Source organism: Polistes dominula, unplaced genomic scaffold (assembly GCF_049000335.1).
Source record: "Polistes dominula isolate Pdom_NZ unplaced genomic scaffold, Pdom_raw_medaka contig_78, whole genome shotgun sequence".
Taxonomy (NCBI): domain Eukaryota; kingdom Metazoa; phylum Arthropoda; class Insecta; order Hymenoptera; family Vespidae; genus Polistes; species Polistes dominula.
This window is the reverse complement of record NW_028301042.1, coordinates 2,746,782-2,761,963: the sequence shown is the minus strand read 5'-3', so window position 1 is coordinate 2,761,963 and position 15,182 is coordinate 2,746,782. Positions and strand designations below refer to the sequence as shown.

The following is a 15,182-nucleotide window of genomic DNA, read 5'->3' as shown; positions in this document are numbered from 1 at the left end:
AAAAAAACACCCCAAATATCAAAATTAATTGACAAGCCTATAAAAACAAATATTTTAGTATAAATTTATATAAACAATACATATACATATATATGAAATTCGTAGGACTGAGGGGGGGATGGTCGATTCATTTCTGACAGTTACAACGGAGGTAGAAATTTAATGCGCATGACAAGTCCTCAACAGAGAATGACAGAGAGTAGTTAGAGGAGAGATATGTAGGTATTTTAAGAGAGTTTCTACCACGATGAATGGTTGAACGAGAAAGAGAGAGAGAGAGAGAGGGGATTCCCCCGTGGGAATCCGAGCGAGCGAATCGTACTGGGATTGAACGCTCGAAATGGAATAATATCCAATAATCCGGGAGCCAAGGGATAAAAAGGGAGGACGTTTTATCGGGACATCGCAGCGGCGTACCGAGCGTTCATTCTCTGCTGCTCTCTTCCATCCATTTTCATCGAACTCTCTCTCTCTCTCTCTCTCTTTCGTTTTACTCATCTCTTCCTCTACCTCATCCCCCTTTCTATCTCCTCGTTCAACGTATTCTATCTATCTGTCCTCTCTCTCTTTCTCTCTCCCTCTAACTCACTCAGTTTGGTTCCCTTGTCTCCTGCAAACCGAGCAAAATTAATTATTGATTTCGGATACGCGCATTCACACAGCAGGCGCTTTTAATCGAAACCAAACCACCCATCGTGACACCATATCTATATCTATCTATACCTATAACTATAACTATCACCTCCTTCCCTTCTACTCCTCATCCTCATCCTCCTCTTCCACCTCTTTCATTGCGAATCCATCAGCTCTTCAAATTTCACTCGGATATATGTTGTATATCCGACATCGGGTTTTTTTTTTTTTTTTATACTCGAAACTTTTCCTGTCTATCATCATGAAGTTCTATTATTGTTCTCTATATTATTATTTTTTTTTTAATTTTAATTTTATAATGGTGATATTTAAAACCTTTTTTTTGTCTCCCCCCTAATCTTCTTTCTGTCCCCTTTTTTTCTTGTAGTTCAAAAGAATGGTTTTTTCGTTAAATTTGCGATAAATGAAAATAATGTTATATATTTATGTTAGATGACAATAATGTTTATTATTTAATTATAAGATATAAGAGGATTGATTATTGAAGGACATGATTGGATTATTCGTTTATGGATATCGATGGTCTAAGGACAGGAGTACTGCTATCGGATTTGGATTTCATAAAGTCTTCTCTGGATGTTGGTAAATCATCGATCAACTGGATAAAATAATAAATAAGTTAGTTTTGAAATTAATCGAATATATTGGAGTGTAATTGAAAAATAGGAATACGAGGAATGTGAAATGTTTCTTTTGTAAATAAATAAGATTATAAGAGTATATTTGCTCGATCCTTTTTTCTTCTATTAATTTAATCGTAAAAGAAAAAAATAAAGTTATATATAAGAAAACCTTGTTTAGCATAAAAACGCACATTTTACCAGATTTTAAATTGTAGACACACAATTTATAATAATTAAATTGCATTTAAACGCATTCGGTTTTTTAAACTTATAACAATTTGTTAATATAGTCTAAAAAATATTATTTTACGCGATGTCTTTAATCACCTCTTGTAATTCTGCTTTGGTAAACATATGAAATAGTTTATCCGGTGTCATTGTCATAACTTCGATGTTAGTGTCATTTAATTTTTCTTCCATAACTTGTTTCAATATTGTCAGCGCAGATTTGGTCGCTTCTTTCAACGTCATCGACTGCAATTGAATGAACAAAAATATAATTAGATTTATCAATGTTAATTAATATTTAATACGCATAAATAAATATGTAAATTGTTATCTACCTTATGATAAACCTCTTGAAGATTTTGCTGAGCACCTTCGCTTCCAGAACCAATGGCTTTTGCATCAAATTGAACAAAGGTCCCCGATGGATCCATGTGATACAATTGTGGACCTTTTTCATCAATGCCTGCAAATAACATTGCTACACCAAAAGGTCTAGACATTGCGCTTCCATCATCATCGCTGTCTCCAAATTGTATAGCTAAATTCGATACTGCTTGAGCCGTAGATTCCACTGTCATTCTTTCATTGTAAACAAACCAATGATTTTGACATTCAACACGAGCACGATCTATCATGGTCCTAGAATCAGCCATTAAACCAGACGCAGCGCAACCTATATGTTTATCAATTTCTACAATCTTTTCCACTGTCGTTGGTTCCATTAATGGAGAAGTTATACGTTTCTCGACAGCCAGGACTACACCTTCCGATGTGGATATTCCAATTGCTGTAGAACCAAGCTTAATGGCCTCGATGGCATATTCAACTTGAAACAATCTACCTTCGGGAGAAAATGTATTTACACCTCGATCATACTCTGAACGTGTTAGAAACATCTGAAAATAAATAATATTCATTCAAAATTATATTTAAATGTACCGATTTTAAACAGACATTTCATTTATAATTGATGATATAAAAAGTGAGGTTAAGTAACACTGTAACTATTTAAATAATTTAACTATTTGATTACAAAAAATGTAACGTCATCATTATTTTGACAATAATTATATTGACAAAAATATAAATACGTGAATAACTGTATAATTATAATATAAGAATAACAGTTGTAAATAATATAAATCAGGTTAATGGAGAATGACAGAGCAAAATGAAAACGTCTGTTATACACGGTTAACTTAAATATAAAAAAATGATAAATATATTTTCAATTATTTATTCCATTTAATGTTATTTACCGTTATAAATATTACACGTTAATATTAAAAATTCAATTGATAATCCACTGCACAATCAAATTGTCACGAAGCTAGTTACTACTAGTCACCAAAGCGATGAGTTGAATAAAATGGCGGGTACGAATTACAGTATCGTATCTGCAATATTAAGTACCACCTCGTTTATATAATCCAATAAAATTTATTCGATATCAATTCTATCATCTTAATTTATTACTTAACACAAAATATATATATATCAATAATTCGTATAACAATTTGATCATATTTCAACTATATGCTTTCATATATTAACATTACATTTAATTGTAAATATTCAAGTATACTTACAGTCAAAATTATTAATAATACTAATAATAATTTAATTAAAAAAATATTAATTAAAGAGAAAAATATGTTTAATAGATATTTTGAAAATATCTATTACTACGTGTCTGGTAAAATCCACCAATCAAATCACTCGAATGATCTTAATAACCTGCTGGTCAAATACACCAATCAGATCACATGAATGATTTTAATACACGTTGCAGCCACAAAGTGTATAGAGGGCCATATTATATACAATAACTATCAACATAATTTAATCGTATTTGTATTTTCTTTCTGTAAAAATAAATTAATTTATAATGGAATCCGCGAGTACTAAAACAGATTCAGCTCCTAAACAAGCAATGGTATATATTTGTGGAGGTATGTTATATTAATAAAATATATAAATTATTATTTATTTTTTTCATAAATATAACCTAAAATATTTATACGTTTTTATTATTTTTATCATGTAACAGTCTTTAATTCTACACACACACTCATTATTTTTATTATTATATTATAATATTAGAAATATATATAATTTATGTTTCTAGAATGTCATCACGATAATGAAATTCGTCCCAAAGATCCCATTAGATGCCGGGAATGTGGCTACAGAATTATGTACAAAAAACGTACAAAACGATGTATCCTTTTTTCATTATTTCATATTTACAAAAAAAAGAAAAACAATAATAATACAATATGTAAGTTCCTTAACAGTTAATTATAGTGGTTGTATTTGATGCACGTTGATTCCTGTACAACATAGAATAATATTTTCATTACAATAGTTAGGTAAAAGTATTAAAGTTTCATATTTTACAAAAAGAACAATATTAATTTATTATCCTTATACGTAATAATTAGTTTTTATAATGTATAATATAAATAATACTTAATTAACAAAATTTTAACCTTATCAACACACGGACCGTTTAACAATATTGTAAATTAATTTGATAGATAATCCACTATTATCTCATACAAAGTTCTCAGAAAATGAAATGCAAGACTGAATTAGTAATACTAATAATATATAATTAAATAAAAAAATATATATTATTTAATTCTGTTTTATAATATAACCAAAAAATAATGATAATAAAGAAAAACCTTATAAGTATGCTTGCCATCCGGAAAACAAACGACATAAATTAGACGGATCACGTGCTTGTTGTATCAATTGTTCAACTTGACCAGGTATACTGAATACCAAACCTTCTTCTATACCTTGCAATTTCTGTTCTATTCTCAAGAGTACCCTTTCTGCTGTTTTATTTATTTCACTGTATGCTATTAGAAAAAAAAAAAGAAAAGAGAACAAATATAACCTATAATATACTTTGATGTTATGAATGAATTATAATATTTCTAAAAATAAAATTCATTTTATACCTTCTTCATCTTGGGAAGATATCGGTGTTTTACCAGTTTGAATAGTATACGCTTTAGCAGGTGTCATAGCCCAAATAAAAAGAGGATCATAAAGGAGTACTTGTAATAGTGTTATAATTATTTGTCTTTGATCACGTAATACTGTCAATACTTCTTCACATCCTCTTCTCATAATACCTTCCACACCGGAAACTCCCATTGCTGCTTCCATATCTCTAGTAAGACGAAATGGCACTGTTTCAGGCATCGGTAATACTTTACCTTGTTCAAATGCCCTACCTGATTAAAATGAATAGATTTATTAGAATTTATTCTACAGTATTTTTTCATTATAATATGTTAAGCATATAAATCTTACCAAAATCAATATGAATCACTTCGGCAGTCTGTTGATCCATTAATATATTACCAAAATGTCTATCTCCTAAACCTAATATGTACCCTGCCATAGAAGTTGTTGCTACACTGAAAAAATTATATAACATTGTTTAATTAATAATTAATAAATTTACATTTTGAAATATATATTATACAGTTGTTTACCTGCGTGTATAAGCTAATCGTTTCTCGTACCACATTTCAGGTGATGGATATTTTTCCATAAAGAAATGATGAAAAGCTGGACGCATGTGTTTACAACATTCTAAAAATTGTTGCAGTTTTATATCGTTGGATTTATTAGAAACTTCCTAAAATTTGTATATATACTTTTTAACAATGTCATAATATAAATGTAAAAAAAAAAAAAAAAAGAAGACCTGAAATATTCTATGATCTTACTTGCATCTTCATTCTACACATTTGTGCAGTATAATCGTTTGGATTATATTTTTGATGAACGCCAGAAATTTTATCTGGACCTATTAATATATTTATAATAGGTGTTGTATTATGGCACCATTCTAATATACCTGATCTTTGTGTTAACGGTACTACCTGAAAAATACAAACACATATACACACACATCGTGATATATAAGTTTATTTAAAATATAATATAAATCATTTTTGTACCTTATACGTTCTAATTTTTAATTTACGTCGTTTAGTTTCTTTGCTAGTATCAAAAAGTCTATTCATTACGTTAAATACTTGTTGCATCACAGCATCTTGTCGTAAATCATCTTTATCCTGTAATAACAATATATTGAAATTATTTAATAATATTTTGAAAGCACGTGTACAACAGATACATAGGTATATTTTATATAATTGAGTATAAAACCTTTAGTAATTGTTCTCTTTTTATTCCATCAGTACCGAGACAAATAATTTTTTTAGGAGCATTCACTCCTCCAACATTTTCATAATGATCGAAATATTTAATGACACCAATTACATTATTGTAATTACCATTGCATTTAACGTCAACTGCTAAAGTTGGTACATATATGTTTGAAAAATGATTTATCCTTAAAATCTTTTGATTGTTAGGTATCTTAATTAGATCAGCAACTGTATACAAATATAATAATAAATGTTAATTAAACGAAGAATATAAACAAAACAAAAAAAATAGTTAAATTTAATAATATAGAATTGAAAATAAATATAACTTACTTTTAGATTTATTATTAGTTTCATAATTAGCCAACATTACCAAAGAATGAGATAAAATTTCCATTTCTTGAATAATACTTGATACCTTGGATGAAGCTAACTTTTTTAGAAGTTTTTTAGCACCCAATATTCTGGGCTCTTCTAATTTTGTATTCTTATTAGTTTTAAGAAATTCATAATCGCCGTATAAATTTTTTAATGCCAATAATACGGGTAACGTATGGTGTGGATGATCCAATGCACAACGTTCCAATGTTTCATTTATTTTCATGGAAAATTCATCCAACGTGTTGTTCATGTGTGCTGCCAATTGTGGTACAAGTGGTAAAAATTTATACGACGGTATTTTATTCAAATATTCTTCTAATAATTTATTTACTTCTTCGTTCTTTGAATTCTCAAGCCAAAGTGCTACCAATCTAAATACCAACAGATTGTAATCTTCACTTTGATGTAATGTTAATAAATAATATCTAAAAAGAAAAAAACAAAAAATAAGGTAAAACATTTTAGTCTGTCGAATAGAAAAGATTTTCTTAATGAAATAATTATTTTATACTAACTGTACTGCTATTAAAAGATAATTGTTTTTTTCCTTTTCGATATTTTCTAATTCAGCAGCATCATTGGTACTTTGTTTGTGATTAATCATCATTGCTTTTTTAATTTCCATATCTTGAAATTTTGTATCATATCTGTGAACGTTGCGCGAATATTCTATACATTTTTTTAAACTTTGAAATTGCGAAGATTTCATATACATTTTAACATGTTCAAATTGAGCATCCGCAAATCTAGCCAAGGTTACTTGAGTATCGTGTAAATTTTTAATAACGTCAGGAGTTTTAGTTTTTATCGATTTACTTATTATCATTGATTTTTGATAATAATTTTCTATGATGGTCTGTAAAATTTGAAATATTGTTATTCTAGTTTGTCAATATATATATTGTAAATTCAGAATATATTCGCAATAATAATTACTTGAGGATTTTCAGATTTCGTTTCAGCCATCCAATTTCCATAAATACGAAGAACACGTGCTTGCAAAACTGGATCAACAGATTTTCTATGAATTAATTCACGTAAAAGATATCGACTAATTTCATAATCATTTCTTTTCCATGCCAATAAAGATTCTTGATAATCTAACAAATTTGAAAATTTTGAAAACAATTCCTTTTGTTTTGCTAAAGTTCCTAAAAGAAAAAAAAACAAAAAAACAAAAAACATATATAAGTAATACTATCAATTATTATAGAGATCTTATAAATGTATACCTAAAGCACGTGCAGCCATTGACAAATGTCCTTGATTTTGTGCAACTTCAGCAATTTTTATATGCGTATTAACAAGATCATCTTTGATAATTGGATTATTAGATAACGTATCATTTATTTGATACATAATAGATCTCTGCGTTAAGATCGGTTCAATATATTGAAATTCATTAAAATTCATGACGTTAAATTTTTGCCATTTTTCTATAACTTTAGGATAATCTTCTGAATTAATGAAACATAATTCTTCCAATTCGGAAAGCATTTGAAGTTGCATTAATTTTTCATAAATTTCTTTATTACTTTCTGCAACATCAAATTGTTAGATTATTAAATAAAAAGATTTAAGAAAATGTATTTATATTTCTATAGGGTGATCAAAATAATAAGAAACGTCTAATTATATCATTGTTCCTTTTGATGCAAATAAACTTTTATTATTTATAAACGTTTGATATTAAAAGCAAGTTCTTTGATAACATATTGAATGTACATAAAATAATTTCATAAATTTGATTAGAAATACATTAATTAAACATTTTTAAGCAATAATTATTAATAATATTAACAAAGATTACTTTGTATAAATGCAAACATAATATGTACATTCAATTTGTTATCAAAAATCTCACTTACAGTATTAAACATTCACAAATAATAAAAATTAATTTACCCATTTCTTTTTTTGATCACTCTATATATATATATATATATATATATATATATCGTTAAATATCCTTTTACCTAAATTAATATTAGAAAGAGCTTTCATTATACAAATTCGTGCACACTTGATTGAATTTTCAACACCTAGTTCATCTCTTTCGTTAAAACATTTTAACGCATAGAAATGATACAAATGATAATCCGATTCTGATAGTTTTAATTTCATATTGTTTTCACTTGAAAAAGGAATAATTTGTGAAAATATAGGTAAATCCCAATTACTCAATCTCCATGCACATTCCAATTGAATATCATTACTCATTTCTTGAGCAGATGTACTCGTAGATATATAATGTCCTAATAAATAATGCAATCCTAATTGTTGCAACGAACTGATCATCTCTGTCAAACAAAATGTCAATTATTAATAATTAACAGTAATTATTTCATAATAATTCAATATATTGATTGATATAATAAAATACCTCCGACAGCTGTTTTATTGCCTGAAGATAATTCGATATCTTTAATAAGTAAAACTTTGTCCCATTCTTGCATTTGTATGTAATGTTGTACACGAGAAGAACTATCTCGTAAATGAGAAGAACCACAACCACGTATAGCATCTGGATCTCCAATTTTGAAAGAAACATCTCTAAGAATATTTTGCAACATTTTTCCAAGTATCGGTTCACATTCGTAAGCATAATCAATTTTAGTAACTCTACTGAAATCACGTGGTTCTACCAATAATGATTCGCAAGATAGTTCAGCATAAAGGAAAGCGGTAAAATAAGCAGAACAATATTGTGCAGCTTTAGCTATATAAATAAAGTCTAATTCCAAAGGAATATTTTCAACTACTTGTGTTCTAATAAAATTCACTAAATTCAACATAAAATATACAATATTACGATCACAATTTACAACGTATTGAGACAAACTTATTCTTGTTTCAGTTTTGTTGTTGAAATGATAATAGAAAAATCCATTGATACAATGTGATACTGTAACAGCTAAATCATTGTTAATATATATTATTAAATATATTATTCTTGGTAATATTAATTCACACATTTCTATGCTCAATTTGCAAACAGGTATTAAATCTTTAAGATAATATCCTGAAAAACATTCAATCATGTTACATGTACTTTCTATTATCCATTCGTCGTAAGATTTATTATATACGTCGATCCAAATAGGATTGTTCTTGTTAAGATATTTATTACAAGCTAGTTCATCGAGGAGTATTATTTCTTTTTTCTTAACATTTTTTACTTCACATAAAAATGGAAGTATATAATCCAATCTTAACGAAGGTTTCGAATATTTATTCAACATTTGCTTTATAGCTTTGGTATATTTTTTATTTACTATTTGTTGTCCCCATGAAGACAATAATATCATGTGTAAAGCATTGGCACTAGCTAAACGTAATTTGATATCATTATCAACTAAAAATTCAGTCAGTAACATTATTATTTCATACGTTAACATATAAGTTATGTTTTCGTTCTCTTTCACATGAGTTTTTCTATTATAAGGAATAGCAGTTCCTAAATCGATAGGACCTATTTGTCCTAAACATTTCATAGCTTCTATTGAAATGTTTTGATCAGAAGATTTAATTATTTCTAATAATCTGCATATCAATCGATGTAATAAATTATAATTTTCCATAGAATTATTTTCCAATTTATTATATAATTCTTGTAATTCATCTTTCTTTATTGATAATTGAAGATTTAAATATGTCACACTTTCCATATTACAGTTTACGATTTTTTGATTTGTCGCATTTAAAAAGTGTTCAATTTCTTTCTCCAGATTATATTTGTCTCCATTTTTATATTTCAAAGAATTGTATACGTTCAATATTCGTTGAAATTTAGGTAAATTAGGGAATATATTTAATTGTGCTATTGCATTGCTAAACAATTTTTTTTGTTCGATAATCAAATATTCAAGTATATTAATAGCAGTAGATGTTTTTTCCAATTTAGCAACGGGAATTAAAATGGTAACATAATAATTCAAATGTTCTTCAATTTCCACGTGTCGTTTTGGTAAAATGTATTTTAGAAATATTTCAAAATATTTGCATGCCGTTTCTGAGATTGTATCATCTTTGTCTTTGATAAAATGAATCAAACTGTAACTAATTTCTCTAATAAGATAAACAGATATTGAATCGAAATAATCGGATTCTGATTCTTTCATTATAATAGTACAAAAATAAATGTATTGATGCAATGCTTTTAATTTGTCCTCGGAAAATTTCATTTCATAAATATTGTTTACCAGATTTATCAATATTTGTTGTAATTTATTGATCTTTTGGGTTATCAAATATAATTGTAATTTGCAAGGAATAAAATGTTTTTCTATGTATTTTATACAATTGTTTGCATCAGTTTTACTCAATACGAGTGGTTGATCGGTATGAGAATATTGATATTGTAATTGAAACATTTCATTGAAATATTTCTCATCGTGCAATCTTGTTATAATGCATACAATAATTTTATCAAAATTAGTTTCCAATAAGTGAGCAAAGGTATTGATGGTTTGAAAGTTTCCTTGATTTAACATCAATTCTTTAAGCATATTACATGCACGTGAAAAATGAATAGATTTATCTTGTTGACAAATTACAGAAAGTAACCAGGCTAAGACTTGATCGAAAATATTTTCAAAAATATTTTTAAAATCGTATCCAATAGATGCACAAAGTTGTTTTGCACCGATGATATTGAAATTTTGAATTTCAATGAATACTATTATATTAATATAAGTTTTATAAAATTCTTCTTGAGATTTGTATGGAATTAATACGTATGGAAATGTTTCTATGGTACGACCTTTTTTCAACCAGTACAATAACATAGATGTCAAATTATCTTCGTTAGGCAATACGTGTTTCACTTGTTTATTTATACTTTCCAATAATTTTTGTACCATTTTTAATTTAACACGTTTATTCTCCATTAATTCTAATATAGCTATCAATGCATTGTTTTCAAACGTTTTGGATGTACAAATGATAGTTCCAAATATTAACAAAACGCTTACAGTTTTAGTTTCTAATTCATCAGCCTTGTCATTATAATTTTTATTTTCAATAGATAACAAATTATTAGCAGTTTGTTTTAATTTATCAAAGAAATAAACTTTCTTTTGATATTCTATACTTTTTGATGAATACAATTTTTGTATACATTTTATTAATTTCAATCTTAATATGTGAAGAGGACTTTGAACATACGTCATTAGATTTTCCATAACAGTCCAGAATTTGCATTCATAATGAATATAATCTTTATATTTCATTAATAATGGTTTGATTTCAATTATTTTTGAAAAACATTCCAAGAAATCGATGTAAACAGTAGTACCAAATTTTGTACAATTCAGTAATTCATAAAAATAATCCATTAATTTAATTAAATCGTAATTATATATGGCACTGTATTCGATATAATAAGGTAGAACTTTGAGTATACATCGTACATACTTTTCATCTTTCTTACATTTTTTAAATAAAACAAATAGAAATAATAATGGACTATCTTCATACTTTTCCTGTATTATCTTTTTGTCACATTGTGTGAAAGATTCCAATATTATCATTGCCATTTTAAATTCTATTACAAATGAAAAATCATAATTATCGATAGTCATTAGATTGTTCATTAAATTCAATTGAATTTGTGGGATTTTTGTTCCCGTATTCATACAGCAAAATAATGTCAATGTTTTTATGGTGTATATTTTTATAGCATTCAAGCTACATATGCTGTTGTTTTTGTAATTTATTTGACCGTCGTTAGAATTATTTTGAAATATATCAAAATGATCATTGTAATGGCGTATCTCGTGATAAGTAAAATTATTGTCATCTTCGATATTAAGTAAATTAAATAAATTTCGTAATATATCTGGTGTCGACAAAGAAATAATAATCTTAGTCATATCCGTGTAAGTTGAAGAAAACGTTTCAAATAATATTAAAAATGCTTGTATCACATTGATGAGATATTCGTGATTAGTATCGAACAATTTGTTCAACAAACTATAAGCATATTCCAAACAATCCTTTATTATATGCATAATTGAATGAATTTCTGTATCTTCCATTAATATATTCATTTTTTTCACGGTAATCGCAATTTTAGCCACTAACGTTACTTTCATTATAATCATTTGTATATCGTTGTTTTCATTTTTTTTATTAATAATTTTGTATAAATATTTCTTCAATATTACAAGAAGTTCTTTCAAGTCGATTATATTTACGTTAGCTTTGGCAAACGAATCTTGTAAATATTCTTGCGTATTAACAACTTCCTTTGTTGAATTTGTAATTAAATTGATTTGAAATGTTAATGCTAAACTACACGTCTCTATATTTTTATAAGACATGGGTTGTTGCGAATCCTCGTATAGAAATTCCTGTAAATAGGAATTTTCGTAAATAGTTGAAGTTGATTCAGACGTTTCAACTGTTGTATTATTTTCTTGAAGGAATCTCACTGGAATTCCAATCAATATATTAGACAATCTTTCAATTAATATCTTAGAAGGAAATTTAAACCAAAAAGTGTTCAATAACCATTGTAAAAATTGTAATTTGACAGATTGCGTATTTAACATAGAAGAATGTAAATTTGTGTTGAACATTGATACGTCGTCTGGTATAGATGAATGTTCGTAACACATTAATAATGTTTGCAAACTATTCGAAGACCATCTGATCGTTTGAGATACGTACAAAGCAAAAAGTGAATTTGTATTTTTCATCTTTCCATGTTTTATAAAACACTGAGCAAGTCTATGTGCTGAAACCTCATTATTATTGGTATTAAGAGATCTGTAAAAAAAAAAAGAAAAATATCAATTTTATAAATTATTTATTTAATATAATATAATATAATATGATATATATAATTAATATATAATACCTCAAAAGAATATCCCATATTTTATACCAATATACATTCGCAGAATGTTGTAATTCTTCTGAGACGTTTAAATAAAGTCTTTCTATTTCCATAAGAACAGTACATAAGTCATATAAACAATCTATAACTTTAATACATTTAGATTGTTGCATCAAATAAGTTTCCAATATTTTTAATAGAGGTACCAAGTCATCCGATTTCATTCTTTCAGGATATTTTGCAAAAAGTACCGTTAATATTTGAATAACAGACAATCCATCTTCTATATCACAATGATCAATCAAATCGACCGGTCCACGAATGGAAATACATTTTCTTTTAGCCGGTTTTGAATAAAGTTCAACAAAATTGTGTAATTTCAAAATGGTACCAGAATTTTGTAGAATTTGATTGATTACTTTAACAAATTTATATATATACAAATATTATTTTATGCAATATATATATAATTTATTATAAATATAAATAAAGTAATACCTTCCCTAGCAAATTGAAGAAAATATTTGGATGATATTCCTTTTTTAAAATCTCTCCAAATGATATCGTACATACTTCGTATGATACTATTCCATACAGACCAATCGCAAGCATACGTTCCATCATTTTCTTGACTAAGTCCTCCAGGATGATGAATTTGTACAAATAACATCATTAATTTATATTTATCGTCGTAACTATTTAAATTAATTATCTTAGGCAAAACTTCTTCGCTAAATTGACAAAGTACAATTCTATTTTCAGTTGCCATTTGATGGCACACTGTATTGGTCAGTTTGTACACAGACTCTTCCATGTGTTTGAGAATTTTAAGATCCGTCAAAATATTAACTGAAATAATAAATAATAATATTAATGTAAAACAAATGGTACCATTATTGAAATGTAATATGAACTATTTTCTTATTACCTAAAAATGGTATTAATTTTTTAACTTCTAATGATAAATTCACATACATATATCCATATTGTATTATCATTTGAATAGAATTTAATACTAAACATTTGTTGATAGAGGTAGATTCGTTATTGTATATATTAATACAGGATTTCAATAAATCTTCCCATAATTCTAAAGTTATATTCATTTGATATAAACGAACTGGAAGTATGTAAGTATTTAATATATTCAAATACGTATTGCAATAAAATAAATATTTTTCATTTTGCAATATGTCAAGAATAAATCTTATTAAATGATTGCTTTTCAAAGTCAATATTCTAGATTCGTGAGAATAACGTAGGGTTGTTAACAAAATACCATAAGTGTCTTGTATTTTGTTACCCTTATTCATGGCTAGCCTATCTGCTTCCTATAAAAAAAAAAATAAAAAGAATAAAAATCAGTATAATAAAAATATATGTACAATAATAACAAGAGATAAATGGTAATACTTACATGTAAAATTAAATTATGTAAAATAGTAATAATGTTCCACCAACTAACAATTCCATCGTTGTTATTTTCAGAATGTTTATTTATTTCATTAATTGCCTCTTTATTCTCATAGAGTTCTATTAATTCCAAAATACTTTTCTAAATAGAAAAAAAAATACAAAAGTGTGTAAATCTTAGTTAGATTCTTATGTTTATATAAAAGATATTATTATTAAATTATACTACCTTTTTGTCTGTTATTTTTGTACTTCTAGCCAGATCACTAATTGTAGTTATTTTTCTCGAAATATCTGACATTTTTGATTAATTTTAATAGAAAAATATCATGTTTGAGAAATCATCTTGATAAACAAAACAAAAAATAAGCATATTAAAAAGAATAATTATTTTTGCATCTTTTATCAAAGTACAGTAGTATATTTATTTATAATAATTTCAGATGAAAATTTATCTGATTAACAATGATAATTCGTTTCAATATTACTGTCATCAAACAAAGGACCATTACATTATAAATAAGCAAATTTTTCTGTCATCCTGAAATGTATTTATATGGTAATTACACTTACAAGTATAGGTTAGTTATTTTTCAATCAACTCACAATCGAGCAATATATTTGAATAATTTATTTATTATTATTAATATTTCAAATCAAATATATATCTACGTAAAAAAAAAAAAAGATATGAAATAATATAATAATTTTACGTTTTATATAAATATATTTAATCATCACTAAGAAACAAAGTAATTCAAAATCAAATATTGACGCACAAATTCTCTATGTACGTGATTGGTCAATTTTATTACGAGATTATTTTTCAACGTTGTCATTGGT

The 15,182-nt window shown here is 26.5% G+C and overlaps 3 protein-coding genes across 5 annotated transcripts; 1 reads left to right on the top strand and 2 right to left on the bottom strand.

Annotated features, from left to right (window-relative positions):
• Positions 1-1,358: 1,358 nt before the first annotated feature.
• On the bottom strand, positions 1,359-2,899 carry Prosalpha5 (proteasome alpha5 subunit). The gene is made up of 3 exons (XM_015331245.2): positions 2,765-2,899; positions 1,841-2,401; positions 1,359-1,751 (listed from the first exon to the last, which is right to left on the bottom strand). The coding sequence occupies exons 2-3, from the start codon at positions 2,399-2,401 to the stop codon at positions 1,584-1,586; spliced, it is 729 nt and encodes a 242-aa protein (XP_015186731.1). The 5' UTR covers positions 2,765-2,899; the 3' UTR covers positions 1,359-1,583.
• A 398-nt stretch (positions 2,900-3,297) lies between these two features.
• Positions 3,298-5,243, top strand: Rpb12 (DNA-directed RNA polymerases I, II, and III subunit Rpb12). Of its 2 annotated transcripts, none has more exons than XR_016177398.1 (4): positions 3,298-3,457; positions 3,634-3,726; positions 3,813-4,282; positions 5,061-5,243. XR_016177398.1 is itself a non-coding variant. In XM_015331322.2 (4 exons), the coding sequence occupies exons 1-3, from the start codon at positions 3,394-3,396 to the stop codon at positions 3,833-3,835; spliced, it is 180 nt and encodes a 59-aa protein (XP_015186808.1). In that variant the 5' UTR covers positions 3,298-3,393; the 3' UTR covers positions 3,836-3,877; positions 5,061-5,243. The 2 variants fall into 2 exon arrangements, 1 of the variants encoding a protein (XP_015186808.1); XM_015331322.2 differs by having other exon boundaries at positions 3,813-3,877.
• tefu (Serine/threonine-protein kinase tefu) lies at positions 3,893-15,078 on the bottom strand. 2 transcript variants are annotated; one of them, XM_015331318.2, is made up of 19 exons: positions 14,913-15,078; positions 14,569-14,684; positions 14,344-14,481; positions 13,855-14,257; positions 13,425-13,775; positions 12,948-13,344; positions 8,469-12,856; positions 8,062-8,385; positions 7,318-7,623; positions 7,022-7,236; positions 6,601-6,941; positions 6,038-6,510; positions 5,703-5,932; positions 5,492-5,608; positions 5,258-5,413; positions 5,021-5,166; positions 4,836-4,942; positions 4,478-4,756; positions 3,893-4,375 (listed from the first exon to the last, which is right to left on the bottom strand). In XM_015331318.2, the coding sequence occupies exons 2-19, from the start codon at positions 14,638-14,640 to the stop codon at positions 4,197-4,199; spliced, it is 8,622 nt and encodes a 2,873-aa protein (XP_015186804.2). In that variant the 5' UTR covers positions 14,641-14,684; positions 14,913-15,078; the 3' UTR covers positions 3,893-4,196. The 2 variants fall into 2 exon arrangements, with proteins under 2 accessions (XP_015186804.2, XP_015186805.2); XM_015331319.2 differs by lacking the exons at positions 13,855-14,257; positions 14,569-14,684; positions 14,913-15,078 and having other exon boundaries at positions 14,344-14,466.
• Between the last annotated feature and the right edge of the window lie 104 nt (positions 15,079-15,182).